Source organism: Symphalangus syndactylus, chromosome X (genome assembly GCF_028878055.3).
Source record: "Symphalangus syndactylus isolate Jambi chromosome X, NHGRI_mSymSyn1-v2.1_pri, whole genome shotgun sequence".
Taxonomy (NCBI): Eukaryota; Metazoa; Chordata; class Mammalia; order Primates; family Hylobatidae; genus Symphalangus; species Symphalangus syndactylus.
This window is the reverse complement of record NC_072447.2, coordinates 138,819,195-138,836,208: the sequence shown is the minus strand read 5'-3', so window position 1 is coordinate 138,836,208 and position 17,014 is coordinate 138,819,195. Positions and strand designations below refer to the sequence as shown.

At 40.2% G+C, this 17,014-nt stretch overlaps 1 protein-coding gene across 2 annotated transcripts; it reads left to right on the top strand.

The window, feature by feature from the left end:
* Nucleotides 1-1,600: 1,600 nt before the first annotated feature.
* On the top strand, nucleotides 1,601-13,352 carry MMGT1 (membrane magnesium transporter 1). 2 transcript variants are annotated; one of them, XM_063635375.1, is made up of 5 exons: nucleotides 1,601-1,745; nucleotides 1,847-2,048; nucleotides 4,403-4,455; nucleotides 7,959-8,062; nucleotides 10,280-13,352. In XM_063635375.1, exons 2-5 carry the CDS (start codon nucleotides 1,970-1,972, stop codon nucleotides 10,437-10,439), a joined length of 396 nt encoding a protein of 131 aa, XP_063491445.1. In that variant the 5' UTR covers nucleotides 1,601-1,745; nucleotides 1,847-1,969; the 3' UTR covers nucleotides 10,440-13,352. The 2 variants fall into 2 exon arrangements, with proteins under 2 accessions (XP_063491445.1, XP_055123028.1); XM_055267053.2 differs by having other exon boundaries at nucleotides 1,635-1,745; nucleotides 1,823-2,048.
* Nucleotides 13,353-17,014: the final 3,662 nt, after the last annotated feature.

Here is a 17,014-nt window from a genome sequence, read left to right as displayed (position 1 = left end):
ACAATCAAAAGATTGTCAAAATGTGAGAGTACATGCAAGTCCATAGGGATTTTTGAGCCCAATTCAAAAGATTGGAAGGACTCTCTGTAGAGATCCTTTCAAATAGGGATACTCTCCCAATTCTTTTCCAGAATTCATTTGTCATTCAACAAGCATTTATTGAATGCCTACCACATGACAGTCAAAGTTTTAGGTAGAGAGAAATCTCTGTTCTCTCAGAGCTTACATTCCAGTGGGGAAAGACAGACAGTAAACAGTAACACAACAAACATAATAAATAGGTAAATTATATAGTATGTTAGAAGGTGATATAAAAAGTAGAACAGAATAAGGGGATCAGGAATAGGAATTTTGCTCATTTAAAAGGGGTGGTCAGGATAGGAGGCATCTTTGAGCAAAAGCAAATTGATGCAACTAAAACGTAGAATTCTGATTGGGTTAAAGGAAAAGAATGGTGATCATACTTTGCATTTACCTTGTGATATGCAGTTTACAAAGCTTTGCCACTCAGTCAGGGGTCACTGGAGGAACTGGTGCAGAATTTGGAAAAAAAGGATGAATTCCATTATTACGTTTGAAGTGCCACAGGAAATAAATGCCTAGCAGGTAGTCAGAAATGCAGCTCTGGAGCTAAGAAGAGATATTTGTGATAGAGATGTCGATTTGGAATCACTGTAATACCTTTGCTGGCTGAAGCGGTGGGAATGAATGGGTGAGCTCCCCAGGGGACAGCAGAGTGATGAGGTCAAGGGGAGAAGCTCACTATTAAATGTCTACATTTTAGGAGATGAAGACAAAGAAAAATGGGCAGAGGAGTATACATTTTACCTGGATCAGAGATAGAGACAAAGCAAGAAGACTGCCTTATTAGCATTTTAAAATTTCCTCTTTCATTTCCTCCTTAATGTAAGCTGGTTCTTTTCATGACAAAACACTCCCCCCGCGCTACACCTCTTTTTGCGCAAATCTTTCTCCAGGACCTTAAAACGGTTTACTGAGCACTACCCGCGAGCAAAGTATTTGGGGTTCCAGATCCTGGGATTTTGTCCTGACACTGCCTCCTCGTTTTAACACCCTTGCCTCCTTCTGCAGTGCCAGTTCCCAGGGAGCTGAAGCACAGGAAAGGCCTACAGAAAACCAAAGGCACAGTTTCACGAAAAACCAAAACCAAAACCAAAACCAACCAACCCACAAAACACAACTGTCCGGGGTTTATATCCAGCACCTACCGCCTTTCCCCAACGCACCCAGCCCCGCCCCTCGGCCCCACCTCCTCCCCGCCCCTCGGTCCCACCTCCTCCGCGCCCCATCGGTCCCACCTCCTCCCCGCCCCCTCCGCCCCACCTACGCCCCGCCCCCTCCGCCACCCCCGCCCCCTCCGCCCCCCCCCCCGCCCCTCCGCCCCGCCCATCCTCCGTAGGCCCCCGCCCTCGGCCCCACCTCCTCCCCGCCCCTCGGCCCCACCCATCCTCCCCGCAGGCCCCGCCAGTCGACCGCACCCCCCAGGGCCCCGCCCCTTGGCTACCCCCACCACCCACCGGCCCCGCCCCTCGGCTACACCCACCCTCCTGCAGCCCCCGTCCCTCTGCCCCACCCTGTTCTCGCCACTGGCCCCGCCCCCCTCTCGCGGCCCGCGCTTATTTGCCGGCGCCGTTCCTCTTCGCTTCCTCATTGCTCCCGCTTTCGCCTCTTCGTTTACGACTCCGTTGGGCTCCGCCCCTCCCAGAGAGGCCTCCATAGCGCAGGTTCGTGGGTTCTCGCGGACCTTTTTCCGTGTAGCGTTCTCCTTCTTCCCGGCATTCCTGTTTCCGTTTTCTCACAGCCCTCTGACTTTTCCACCACTAAGACACTTCGCGCTCAGGACTTCAGTGACGTCATCTTTTTGCGGCGCGCGGACACCCGCCGGTGGAAGAAAAAACAGCTCCGCCGCCCTTCGCTTCTTTTGCTGGGCTGCTGCTCCTTCGGCATCATGGCGCCGTCGCTGTGGAAGGGGCTGGTGGGCATCGGTCTCTTTGCCCTAGCCCACGCAGCCTTTTCCGCTGCGCAGCGTAAGTGCCTGGGGCACGGGGACCGCTTCGGTGTGGAACCCTAGGGGCGGTGTGTGGGCGCACTTCTAAGGGACCATCGGACCGAGTGTCAGATTAGTGGTCCTTTGAGACCTTACAGTTTGGGGTGACTAAGAAAATCAGTGCAGGAGATCCCAGTGGAAGGTTCGGAGTTTGAATTTGGAGAGAGTGTGGCACCTGAAATTGCAGGAAGGTTGGAAGGAGGTGTCTGGGAGAGGGTTCAGAATAGGAGTCTCCAGGAATCCAGGACAAGTGATGTCAGATCCAGCATGGGGCAGATCAGGCACAGTTGTGAGATTGAGGACTCTGGTTGCTCATGGTCCCACGACAACCAAGTGGACAACATCTTGGGCACTCTTGGGCTGTCCAGGCAGAGACTGAGTAGTTAAGTGACCGATTGCCTCAGGGAGGCACTGTGGTACAGGAGAAAGAGCACTGGACTGGGAGTCTAAAGGACTGGTTGTTAAAAACTTGCATTACCGCTACATCTGTGTGACCTTGGGCAAAAGATTTGTGCTACATTGCGTTATGAAATTCAGTTTTGGGTCGCTGGTTGAAATTGCGCTGTGGTTAGGTGCTAGAGATACAGTGATGCCCTGAGCCAGTTCAAAGTCTAAAGGAAAACAAGTGCATCAAGAAGTAGTTACAATAAAGTGATATGCTAAAAGTGTATAAGGATGCATGGAAGCAGGGACAGTCATATTTTAGGGGAACTGGGAGGTTAAGGAAAGTATCCTAGATCCTTGCTGCTTACAGTGTGGTCAACAGACCAGCATCATGAGCACCACCTGGCAGGTAATTAGAAGACACTCAGGCCAGACCTGTTCAATCAGAATCTGGGTTTTAATAAGATCCCAGGGTGATTTGTATGCGCATTAATTTGAGAAACACTGTCCTAGAAGAGTTTAGGATACTCTGCAGTACTGTGTCATTTCCTACAGTAAGCTTTAACTGTAGAATTATATGATTGTGGGGCGAGAAGGGCCCTTGGAGTTCACTGAAGTCCAACCCCTTCATTTTACAGATGAGGAAATTCCTGGTTAAAGGTAGTGTTAGAAGCAGGCGAGGCTTCATGCAAACTAGCAAGCTAGCTAGGAATTGAACCAGATAGAAGTTTAGTCAAAATCGATTTTTGGTATTGGTTTGATGTTTCTTTTACACTTGTCTTTATGACAAACCTGTAGGTTAAAACTTAAGAAATGTCTCTAAACACATTATCCTTCAAGAGTCAATACACATACACTCAAAAACAGTTTGAATTATTTAGTCCAAAGTACGTTATTAAATAGGGATTGTCCTAGGTTCATCTAGAATTAAGATTTTTGTATTTTATGTTTTGGGTGATGAGAATGCCTTGTTTATTTGCCACTGCAGTGAGACCTCTTTATATATAATGCTCATGTTAGGGATAGAGTAATATGTAATTTGAAGACTAAGTGTGTCATGTCAGACTGTGTAACAGCACATAGCACAATGTGGCACTGTGGCATGCTCATCTTGGCTGTAATGAACTTTGTTATAGTAGGGCACCAGTCATTTACTGTATCTTGTTTAATCCTCACCTCACATTATTCTCATTTTACTGTTGTGGAAATTCAGGTAACGAAAAAAAATAGATACTGTATTTCTTTGATTCTAAGACACCCCCATTTTAACACTCTGAACTTGAGATATGTATTATGATCACTGAGGGCTTCTTTAATTAAATGAAATTATAGTAAATTGAAGAGCTGGCACTGATTTAGGCTTACCAGTTTCCAAATCCTGATCCTTTTCTTTTATCCCTTGCTGCCTCCTGAGGTTAAGGCAGCAGCAGCGGAATTATAATTAACTAGTAGAGGCAGAAATTGACTTCATGGAATTCCTGTTCCACCACTGCCCCAATGTATCCTCTCAGGAGAACCATTTCCATACCAGTATTATTTTGTCCATACTGTGTGGTGGTGGTGCTATTTCAGAGTTGAGATTTTCTGTAGACTATACTTTTTAAATAATTGTGATTTCTTTGGCGAGTTAGTGAAAGTAACAGTTTTGAGAAGTTTCTAGTATTTCTATAATAATGAAAGAAAAATTATACTAAGGTATTTCTGCCTCATACTTGCTCACTTGTCACTCTTACCCATTTTATAAGGTGACAAAGCAGGTCATGATGAAAATAAAATAGTTGACTAAGATAGGGCTGACTACCTTAGAAGATAGAAGGTTTTGAGGAATCCAGGATTAGCATTACTTTATGTAGCATATAAGTCAGCCACTTCTTTGGTATATTGATTTGCTGCATTTTAAGAAAGAAAAATGAACTACAATTTCCTTAATGGTATGCTTCTGGTTTATAGATCGTTCTTATATGCGATTAACAGAAAAAGAAGATGAATCACTGCCAATAGATGTAAGTTGGTCATTTATATTCCGTTACATGTATGTTTAAAATTAGCCACATAGCTTATAAAAAATTTTTTTTACTGGTTTTTCGTAAAATTTTCCAGACATGAAATAAAATCTGATCTCCACTTTTCTTTTCTCTTTCGAGATGGAGTCTCACTCTGTCACCCAGGCTGGAGTGCAGTGGCGTGATCTCAGCTCACTGCAAGCTCCGCCTTCCAGGTTCACGCCATTCTCCTGCCACAGCCACCCGAGTAGCTGGGACTACAGGTGCCCACCACTATGCCCGGCTAATTTTTTGTATTTTTAGTAGAGACAGGGTTTCACCGTGTTAGCCAGGATGGTCTCGATCTCCTGACCTCGTGATCCGCCCACCTCGGCCTCCCAAAGTGCTGGGATTACAGGCGTGAGCCACCGCGCCTGGCCTGTGATCTCCACTTTTCATCACTCATAAAGCTCAAAGATTTGGAAAGGTTTCTCTATTTGGTTTCTAGAGCTGTAGTCGAAATAGTCTTTCTCGAAGATGCTCTGCCCATAGTATGGGATGGACTTAAAAAGTTGAGTATTTAGCTTTATTTCTTAGAAAAGTTCATTTTTATGTAAAGGAAATAAAGCCAACAGTACATTGTTTAGGGACATACATAGGTGGTGAAATGAAAGTGGTTTTAGTTTTTTTTCTTTTTTTTTGAGACGGTGTTTTGCTCTTGTTGCCCAGGCTGGAGTGCAGTGATGCGATCTGGGCTCATTGCAGCCTCTGCCTCCCAGGTTCAAGCAATTCTCCTTCCTCAGCCTCCCAAGTAGCTGGGATTATAGGCGCCCACCACCATGCCCGGCTAATTTTTTTGTATTTTTAGTAGAGACGGGGTTTCCCCATGTTGGCCAGGCTAGTCTTGAACTCCTGACCTCAGGTGATCTATCCGCCTCAGCCTCCCAAGTGCTGGGATTACAGGTGTGAGCCACAGTGCCCGACCAGGAAAGTGTTTTTTAAAACTAAAATGATAAGTATTCCAGCATCACTCACAATTTTTATCTTTACTAAACTTGAAATTACACAAGTAGTAAGTTCTTTGTAACAGAGTCAAACAGTAAAAACTAAAACTGACCCTACACAATTATAAAAACACCAACAACAGAAAAACTGGCCCCATTCCTTGGCAGTTCCACTTCAACTCCCAACAGTTTGGAGTATAGCAGTAGTTCAGTCTTCTTCCAGTACACAAACAACATTATGTGTAGTTTTACCTAATCCAAACACGTATTATTTTTTCTTTAAAAAGTTATACATGTGTATATATGTATAGTTTTATAATTAACTTTTTTATTAACAACTTCAATCTTATTTTCATGACAGCTCATATAGATTCTTGTTAAAAGTGCCTGTGACTGTGTTGTATAAAACAAGTCTTCTGGCCAGGCACGGTGGCTCATGCCTGTAATCCCAGCACTTTGGAAGGCCAAGGCAGGCAGATCACGAGGTCAGGAGATCAAGACCATCCTGGCTAACACAGTGAAACCCCGTCTCTACTAAAAACACAAAAAATTAGCCGGGCATGGTGGTGGGCGCCTTAATCCCAGATACGCGGGAGGCCGAGGCAGGAGAATCACTTGAACCCGGGAGGCAAAGGTTGCAGTGAGCCGAGATCATGCCACTGTACTCCAACCTGGGTGACAGAGCGAGACTCCCATCTCAAAAACAGAAACCAAGTGTTCTTGGTAGACTGGTGGTGGGAATGTAAATTGGTATCGTGTATGATGTTAGATTTTAATTTAAACAGGAAAATAGATTGTGGCTAATTTTGACTTTGTAATTAAATATATGATTGATGAGGCTATTAACTCCTATCACCTTTTTTTTGTGTGGTAGATACACACACACACACACCCACACACATTTATGTCTATTTTAAAGAACCTTTTTCTATAATCTGAACATGCCCATAATCCCATGTCGGTTAAAATAAAACATTCTGTGTTTTTGCTTGCTCAACCTCTTTGGAAAGCAGTTGATACTACTCAATAAAATTGAACATGTGCATACTCTACACTCAGTGTTTCCATGTATGAACTGGGCGACATGCATATGAACATTCATGTTGATTGTGAAAGTAACAGGAAACAACCCACATATCCAATAACAACAGCAGAATGGATAAATTGTGGTATTTTCATATCATGAAATACAAAGCACAGTGAAAATTGGCCAAGCGTGGTGGCTCATGCCTGTAATCCCAGCACTTTGGGAGGCTGAGGCAGGCGGATCACCTGAGGTCAGAGTTTGAAACCAGCCTGGCCGACATGGTGAAACCCCATCTCTACTAAAAATATAAAAATTGGTTGGGTGCAGTGACGGGCACCTGTAATCCTAGCCACTTGGGGGCTGAGGCACGAGAATCGCTTGAACCTGGGAGACCGAGGTTGCAGTGAGCCGAGATTGCACCACTGCACTCCAGCCTGGGTGACAGAGCAAGACTCCATCTCAAAAAAAAGAAAAAAAAACACACACACACACACAATGACATGATGTTGAGCAAGGAAAGCTAGACACAAAAGAATACATTTGAGTACATTTAAATAAAGTTTAGTATGGGCAAAAGTAAGGCATATATGTTTTAGAGATTCATATATATTTAATAGCTGGTAAAATTATCAAGAAAAGCAAGAAACTGAGTAATATACAATTCAGGACAATAGTTAACTTTGAGAGGGAAGGTAAAGGATATAATCTGAGAGGGACATGTGGAACTTGAAAGGTACTAGGAATGATCTGTTTCTTAAGCTGGGTGGTGGGTACATGGTCTTTTAATTGCTTTATACTGTGTACATATGCTTTCTGCACTCTATGATATGTAACAATAATACTGGCTGGGCGTGGTGGCTCACGCCTGTAATCCCAGCACTTTGGGAGGCCGTGGCAGGCAGATCACCTGAGGTCAGGAGTTCGAGACCAGCCTGACCAACATGGAGAAACCCTGTCTCTACTAAAAATACAAAATTAGCCTGGCATGGTGGCGCTTGCCTGTAATCTACTCAGGAGGCTGAGAAAGGAGAATTGCTTGAACCCGGGACATGGAGGTTGCAGTGAGCTGAGATTGCACCATTGCACTCCAGCCTGGATAACAAGAAGGAAACTCCGTTTCAAAAACAAAAAGCAAAAAACAACAAAAACAAAAAACAATAATACCTTAAAAATTCTTAGTTGCTCTTGGAAGCAGGTAATATTTGATCATTGAGTTCTGAGTGGCTCAGTACCATTCAGTACTCAGTGATTTTGCTTATTTGAACATGTCACTAGATTTATTTATTGAAGCATCAGAGGTATTTTTGCAGCCAAGCCACAGAATTTATAGATTGTATTGCATCTGAATCCCAGTCATTTCAAGTGAGCATTGTCTCCCTGATGGTGGCCCTGAGAGGACTACCTATTAGAGGCAATAAAGAGGTAGAGAGAAAATTGTAAATGCTTATAGTAATGTTTGTGTTATTTAGTAATCTCAATCTTTATACTCACAGATAGTTCTTCAGACACTTCTGGCCTTTGCAGTTACCTGTTACGGTATAGTTCATATTGCAGGAGAGTTTAAAGACATGGATGCCACTTCAGAACTGAAAAATAAGTAAGTCTTTCTCTTTTCATAGGCATCGCATTTCATACAGGTTTGCTGTATTCACATAATTTTTAAAAGTACATTTTCTGGTACATAAAAGTTGGTTTTGTTTCTGCATTTTGATTACACAGTTTGTATGAATAATGAGGTAAAAACATTGAGGCGGTATTTGATACTGTAAGAAAATGGAAGATGAATGCCAGATTGTTCACAGTAGAATCAAAAAAATGTGTTGCTTAAAATTATTGGTTGGTTGTATGGATGAAAATAGATATGTAGAAAAATAATGCCTCAGAATTTTTAACCTTTCTCCCTCCATTCCTTCCTTGCTCCCTTCCTTCCCCCCTCCCTTCTCCCTTTCTCTCCTTCCATCCCTCTCTTCCTACCATCCTCTTTCTATCCTCTTGTCCCAGCTTAGTCTTTGGAAGAGTAAGTGGTTTTCGGTTTCCCCTCCCACTTGAACCTAGTCTGTGAGATAAGCTCTGCTCCCGGGCCCTTTTCTACTACTGGATTGAAAGTATATTTGTTATTCTGCTTTCTTTTTTTCTCCTGGACTACTTCTAAGCTATTTTCATGAGCTGTGTTTGCTTTTATTTTTCATATTTTTACTTTCCTAAAATCATCCTTTAGCTTTGTTCAGTTCCATCTCTGGACTTTACCCACCTTCTTGATCCTGGACATGATATCACTTTACAATATTTTCTTAGAAGGAGTCACAGTAAACATTTATGTGTTAGAGGAAAGTCATATCCCCCTTTTACTTTTAGTTCATTATGTACATTTTATTTATTTTTATTTCTTTCTTTATGGAGAAAGAAAGAAAGTCTCTGTCAACCAGGCTGGAGTGCATTGGCATGATTTTGGCTCACTGCAACCTCTGCCTCCTAAGTTCAAGTGATTCTCCTGCCTCAGCCTCCTGAGTAGCTGGGATTACAGGCACCTGCTGCCATGCCCAGCTAATTTTTGTATTTTTGGTAGAGACGGGGTTTCACCATGTTGGCCAGGATGGTCTCGAACTCCTGACCTCAAGTGATCCACCCGCCTTGGGTTCCCAAAGTTCTGGGATTACAGGTGTGAGCCACCATGCCCCGCCCAATATGTACATTTTAAGGAGTTACATATCAGGCCTCCTTTTTTGTATGGGGGTATGCTTGGATGTTTAGGTGGGCTGACTGAGATTTGAGTTTTTATCAAAGGAAGAGTTCTTCTATCCTTTCCAGGAAAATAATACTGAAAAACAAAAACCATAAAGGCCACACACCAAGGTGTTTGTGAACTCTTTTAGACTACATATCTCACTGGAAAAGTAAAAAGGATACTTTACTGTCATCACTGCTTGTTCTTACAAAGAGTCTACCAAGAATCACAGGCAAGGGACCAGGAAGGAAAGAAGTAAAATGATGTCATTAAGTAGGTGGTAGAAAAAATATGTGTTTGGACAATAGCAGGTACAGAGGTCCAAAAGGAATTTTTTGTTGTACTTGAAAGATTCTTGGAAAACAGATCTGTGAAACGATCATATGGCTCGAATAATGAGGGCCAAATGAGAATAATCAAAGCTGTAATCTATGTGCTGCTTTTTTAAAAAGACTATTCAGCATGCGTTACTGTTAGATTTACAGGGGAGATTAATAGTTGAGCTAGTATTTGTGTTGTTATTCATAGGCATTCTGGAAGGAATGGCTGAATAAAAAAAATATATTAGAAGCCGGGCATCGTGGCTCATACCTGTAATCTCAGCTCTTTGGGAGGCTGAGGTAGGAGAATTGCTTGATCCCAGGAGTCTGAGACCACCTGGGCAACATTGGGAGACCCTGTCTCTACAAAAAGTAATAATAAAAGAAAGCCATGTGTGGTGGTGCGCAGCTGTAGTGCCAGCACTTGGGGGGCTGAGATGAGAGGGTTGCTTGAGTCCAGGAGTTTGAGGCTGCAGTGAGCTATAATTGTGCTACTGCACTCCAGCTTGGGCAACAGAATGAGACCCTATCTCTATTTTTTTTAAAAAGAAGAAATTTGAGAGCTTTATGCTGCTTTTCCAGGTTTCTTATTTTCTTTATATAGGAAAAGAGATACAGTATGATTATTATTTATAGTCTGATTTCATGTATTAATACTTTTTTAAAAATATAACCCATAGTAAATTGATAATTCATTAGAAGCCTACTTATTTTCAAGTAGGGTTTTATAAAGGTTTGTCTAAAATTGATGCTTCTTTCTTCTTTCAAGGACATTTGATACGTTAAGGAATCACCCATCCTTTTATGTATTTAATCATCGTGGTCGAGTACTTTTCCGGCCTTCGGATACAACAAATTCTTCAAACCAAGATGCATTGTCCTCTAACACATCATTGAAGTTACGAAAACTCGAATCGCTGCGTCGTTAAGATTTTTACAAATTATAATAATAGGACAGGACACAGAGCTGGAATATTGGAGTTTGGGGTATAAAACACTCCTCCCTGCCCCCCATTAGTATTTATATTGATCTTTCAGACCTACTTTAGAAAAAAACCATGGCCCTTGTTTATATACTGTTAATCCAATCATTAATGCAGTGTAAGTTATATGTGAAATGAGTCTTTGGTATTTCATATAGGAATTATTTTTTTTCATTTAAAACAAATCCACATCTTTTGTAAAAGCCACTGTTTTGAACACATTTCCTTGAAAAATGTTGGTGGTTTTTGTGATTATTTATTTTTTTAGATTTCTTTTCTTTTGCACTACAATTTTTGGAATCCTTTTGGAAATACTGTGTGACTGCTGCATTTTGCAGCATGAATTATGGTAAAATGGTCTTCAATTCTTAACAAATGGACTTCCCTAATGAGACCAAAATGGTGATTTAACAGTTTTTCTTGTGTCCCCTAAAAAGTGGCTCTGCTTCAGAAGTACTTGCCAGTTTTTAATTTATTTGGGACTTTTCACCCTACCCTGCTCCCATATACCTTCTACCATCAGCCGTCTTGTTTCATCATTTCTCTGAGATTCTGTGTGCAGTGAGGAATTTTTGTGTCAGAAATTCTTTGTCAGAACAAATTAACAAGCTCAGCTTGCTGTAAAGCTACTTGTGTTCTCTTCATTTGTCTGTAAAAATTTCCCTAATTGATTATATAGTGTAAGAATAGTTGAAGACCTTTTGTGATTTCATTATCATGCCTATGCAGAAGAAAATCATTGAGGAAAATTGTCATTCGCCAGTTTAACTGATGCAAACTCTATTTCATACTAAACTAGTGAATAAGTGAAATAAAGGAAACTCGTCATTAATCTAAAGACAGAGTTCAAAGGAATTGCGCCAAATATATTCTCAGTATTTGGAACTAATGTTTTTAAGGTTTTTAGAAAAATCAAGTCATTTAAGAAATTGTTTTGTAGTTTCTGATTTATAGCAGGCTTCAAGTTTTCCATCTTCACTGTATGTTGCTGAAAGTGAGGATGAGGATACAGAGTTGATATTTTTAGAAACAGTAATTTTACTTTTAAGGAAATTGGCTAGCTCTTTGAGCTAGAGAGCTGTAGGAAGCTCAACATTTCTTTGTAGAGAACGTTGCTTTTTTTGGATTGTACAGGTATAAAAACATTGCTTTTGTTGAATTGTATAGGTGTAAAAAGGGAATAACTGTATGCAGGTTTGAAAAGGAAATGTGCCTAATTTAGGCATGAGTCATAAGATGCCATTGTACTTGTAGGCATTTTATTTTCCATTAGAAATGAACATCAGCTCTTCTCTTCTGACTGGTAACACATGGCCCCAAAGCATGAGATTATTTTTCATTGGGTTTTTATTGTTGTTTAGTTTTGGTTTGTTACGCCAGCCCAGTCTGTCTGTGGAACACTGACTCTGCTCTCTAATGAGAACAAAGTTCGAAATCTGCTGATAACCTAAAATAATTTAGAAATAAATTAAAAATGTGAAATCAGGGGTTAAAGTGATGATGATAAAATAGCATGCAAGAAACAAGCTCCTTCCATCAGACTTGGCTACTGTTTTCTTCTGGTATGATTTGGTTTGGAAGAGCCTCTTGTTTCCTTCTCTTTGGGGGTGTATCTTCTTTTCTTAATATGTTTGTAACATTATTGAGATATAATTCACATACCTTACAGTTCACCCATTTTAAGGGTACAATTCAGTGGTTTTTAGTGTATTCACAAAGTTGTGTAACCGTGACCACAGTCAATTTTAGAACATTTCGTTACCCCAAAAAGAAACCTGTACCCTTGAACAGTCACCTCTCATTTTCTCCCAGTGCCCACCCCGTCCCCGAGCCCCAGGCAACCACTAATCTATTTCTCTCTGTAGATTTGCTTATTCTGGTTATTTCATATAAATGAAATTCTACAATATTTGGTCTTTTGGGACTGGCTTCCCAAATGTGGTTTTCTATATGGAGTGAGAAAATTCTTCTCATCTTGAGAACTCTTATTGCTGTGAAAGGGAGTGGTTGGTAAAATCAATAGATTTCAGGCAGGAGGGCCAGATACCTAACAGGTTTTTCTCTGTGAATCTTATGCTGAATAGTTTTTCCTCATAACCAAGCATTTATGATATATTACTTATAATACTATGGCTAGTCTCTAGAATGGATGTTGAAATCTGCCTCCTCAGTCGGGAAGAGTCCTGCTAAAAATCAGGCTAAAAATCAGGCCAAATGACTTGGCAAATAATTGACAAAGTGGTTTTCAGGTGTGTCTATCTTTGCTAGCAGCTTGTATACCTCAGGCCAGGTGAGCTCCCCAAATTTCTTTTTTCATTTACTCCAGTGAGTTTCTGCTGTCTTTTTCAAGTATGTACCATAGGACTTAAAGGTGATTTGGATGCGTTGTAACACTGCTAAATGTACTAAGTACAGAATTTTATTTACAGTACTATGAGATAGTCAATTATTGCCTAGGGTAGTTCAAAAATATGATGTGAGCTAGTTAAGCCTTTACTTGACTGATTTCAGTGATATTCAGAAGTGTGTACCAATCAAGGCTCTTTAAAATACGGAAAAACTCACTTAATAACCAGGGAACCAGCCAAATACTATGCAGCCGCAGAATATGCATATCAATGAATTGGAGATGATTATTCTCTGTAACTCCCTAATGATTGTTTTCTAAGCACTGTGGCTTCTCAGTGGCTTGACAGCATCTTCCTGGTTGTATGTGGCCTGTTTACATGATGTATTGAATAATATTGTTTGTTGTGAGCATCAATGCCTGTAACACCAAACTAAACACGTTTTTGGGATATGTTTCCAGTCTTTAAATGACCTTGCCCTGTCCAATAAATAAATGATTGTCTCACTCTGTTTTTGGTAGTGTTTTTTGGGCTTTTTTTTTTTTTTTTTTTGACTTTTAGTCTCATTTCTTCTGCTTTTCTGTCCCCAGAAAAATGTAAGAGCTAATTTTATGACTGTATTTTTCTACTGTGATGCTGTTTTACTAAATTCAATGGATAATTTAATTGTACATGTAAAATCTTACTGCAGTTTTATCTTTTTAATAGTCAAAATAGAATGTATAATCTTGATGATGTTTATAAATCACCAGATGCCCTTTGGGGTGTAAAAATGGGTTCTTGAGCAGCAGTGTCTAATGATTCCATCACAAATTTATTATAAAGCCAAACTCCCATTAAAAATGTCACTTTATACTTAATAGGAAATCGTTATGATTAAAGCATCAAGGGAGCAAATATAAAGTTTAGTGAAAATCCAAGGGGAAGTTCTAAATTGCAAAACTTGGCACTTATCTACAGTATTTTGAAAAATAACACCACCGGTATTCAAACCTACCTAGGAATATCTCAAAATAACCTGCTAATTAAGTGTTCTTAGAAAGGGGAGTGGGGGCAAGAAAGATAATATATGCACATGGCAAAAAGATCAGATGGTACAGAAAGGTATAAAAACTTGGCCCCTTCCCTCCTACTCTAATACTTCTCTCCAAAAGTAACCAGTTTCAAGTGTCTTGTATGTTCTCACAGGAAAACAAGTTTTTATTTTTTATCAGCAAATTTGTACTTTAAAAAATTTCACATTAATGGAATCAGACTATATATACTCTTCTGTACCTTGCTTTTTTTGCTACCTGTGTTTTATGAGCTCTTTCTGTATCAGTATATATAAAAATACCTCATTATTTTTAGTGGCTGTGCGGTATTCTAATGTTTGAATGTGTTACAAATGTTCAAACACTGATAGGCTCTTTAGGTTGTTTCCAATATTAAATCACATTGTGGTGAATATACTGGTACATATAATGAGTTTTTATTCTACAGCGTTCCTAGCAATACAATTGCTGGATCAGAGGGTATTTTTTATTTTCAGTTCAGTAGTTAGTGCCAAATTGTCCTCTAGAAATCTTTGCCCAGTATGCTTCCACATATAATGTATGAGAATGATTATTTACCAAACCCATGCCAATACTGGGTATTAAACTTTTGAAATCTGATCATGTGAAAGTGAATAAATGGTATCTTGCATTTTAATGAAGTTCTAATGCATTTTAATGAAGGTCTAGTACATTTTAATGAAGGAGATGGAACACATTTTCATGTTTATTGATTACTGATATTTCCTGTGAAATGTGTAGTCATGTTCTGTTTTCTATTAGGTGATATGTGTTTTATTGATTTGTATGAGCTTTTTGTAAGCTAAGAAAATTGGTCCATTGTCATGTTTAATAATATTTTCCTAAGTTTTATTTATGTAGTTAAACTTAGTCTTTACAGCTTCTGAGATGTTGCCTTGCTTAGAAAGGCCACCTTTGCATTTAAGAATAAATTTACTGTATTTTTCCAATATTTTAAAGGTTTTTTTTCAACTTTTTAATCTTTGATTCATTTGGAATTTGTCTAGGTAGTAGGAGTGAGGAGAGGATTCAACATTTTTCTCTCAAATAGCAATCTATTCTAACCCCGTTTATTAACTTTTTCAACACTGATTGGAAAAACCATCATCCTCATTCATACACCAAATTTCCATATGTCTGGTTAGATATGCTTCTGGGTTCTGTAGTCTGTTGCAAAAAATACGAGTCTTTTAATTATTTTAAATTGTTATACATTTTCGTCTTGGGTATTGCTAGTCCATACCTCATTTTTAGGAATTTTTTCTAGTTACTGCATGTTTATTTTTTTCATATCATTTTGTCCAAATCTAAAATTATATTTTCCCTGAAATTTAATTTTGAAAAATTTCCAATCTACAGAAAATATGAAAGAATAGTAGGATGGACACCAGTATACTTTTCATTTAGGTTCACCATTTTTAACATTTTACCACTGTCGCTTTTGCTCTCTCCAAATGTGCTTTTCTTCCCCTCCTGATTCATTCGAGCTAAGTTGCAAACTTCATCATCACACTTCAGGACATAAATATGTCAGGATGCCTTTCCTGCAAGAGTGACGAGTTTCTCCCATTTAACCACAATTCCATTATCACAGGTAAAAAATGGATCAACCACCCAACGTTTCATATTCATATTTCCCCATGTATCCCCTAAATAGCTTTTATAGCTGTCCCCACCAACGTTCACAAATTACATTATTAGTGTGTCTCCATAGTCTCTTTTCAAGTCTGTCTACCTCTTTTTTAAACTGGTATTTTCTCTAGACAAACTTTATTTTTTAGAACTGTTTTAGATTTATGGAGAAAATGGGAAGATAGTACAGAGAATTCCCACATACCCCATACTCAATTTCCTCTATTAACATGTTAGCATGAGGCATTTGACACAATGAGCCAATGTCAATACATTATTAGTAGTAGTAGTAGTATTGGTATTGCTGGAGTGCAATGGCGTGATCTCGGCTCACTGCAACCTCCGCCTCCCAGGTTCAAGCAATTCTCCTGCCTCAGCCTCCCGACTAGCTGGGAGTACAGGCATGCAGCACCACGCCTGGCTAATTTTGTATTTTTAGTAGAGACGGGGTCTCTCTGTGTTGGTCAGGTTGCTCTCAAACTCCTGACCTCAGGTGATCCACCCGTCTTGGCCTCCCAAAGTGCTGGGATTACAGACGTGAGCCATCGTGCCTGGCCTAATACATTATTATTAACTAAAGTCCATACTTTATTCAGATTTCCTTTTTTTTTTTTTTTTTTTTTGAGATGGAGTCTCTCCTTTGCCCAGGCTGGAGTGCAGTGGCGCGATCTCTGCTCACTGCAAGCTCTGCCTCCCGGGTTCACGCCATCCTCCTGCCTCAGCCTCCCGAGTAGCTGGGACTACAGGTGCCCACCACCATGCCCGGCTAATTTTTTGTATTTTTAGTAGAGACGGGGTTTCACCGTGTTAGCCAGGATGTTCTTGATTTCCTCACCTCGTGATCTGCCTGCCTCAGCCTCCCAAAGGGCTGGGATTATAGGTGTGAGCCACCGCGTCCAGCCCCTTTGGTTTTACCTAGTATCCTTTTTGTGTTCTAGGATTCCATCAAGAGGACCACATTACGTTTAGTCATCATGTCTTGGCTCCTCTTGGCTGTGACAGTTTCTTAGACTTTCCTTGTTTTTGATGATCTTGATAGTTTTCAGGAGTGCTGGTCAGGTATTTTGTAGAATCTTCCTCTACTGGGATTTGTTTGATGATTCTTCGGTTATTAAACTGGAATTGTGTGTGTTTTTGGAGGAAGACCACTAAGGTAAAGTGCTATTCTTATCACATCATATCAAGGACACATTTATACTGCTGATGTTAATCTTGATCACCTGGCTGAGGTAGTGTTTGTCAGGTTTCCCCACTGTAAAGTACTGTTTTTTCCCCTTTCCATACTGTACTTTTTGGAAGGAAGTCACTCTGCACAGCCCACACATAAGGAGTGATATGTTATGCTCCACCTCCTTGAGGACAGAGTATCTACATAACTTATTTGGAATTCTTCTGCATGGGAGATATGCGTCTTCTCCCCTATTTACATTTATTTTTATGAGTTTGGACTCATACCGTGCTTTATCCTTTAATACTATATCTTGTT

Coding starts and splice junctions, on each gene's coding strand:
- MMGT1 (XM_063635375.1), top strand. CDS start 1,970: ATGGCGCCGTCGCTGTGGAAGGGGCTGGTGGGCATCGGTCTCTTTGCC. Junction 2,049..4,402: donor AGCCTTTTCCGCTGCGCAGC/GTAAGTGCCTGG, acceptor TCTGGTTTATAG/ATCGTTCTTATATGCGATTA. Junction 8,063..10,279: donor ACTTCAGAACTGAAAAATAA/GTAAGTCTTTCT, acceptor TCTTCTTTCAAG/GACATTTGATACGTTAAGGA.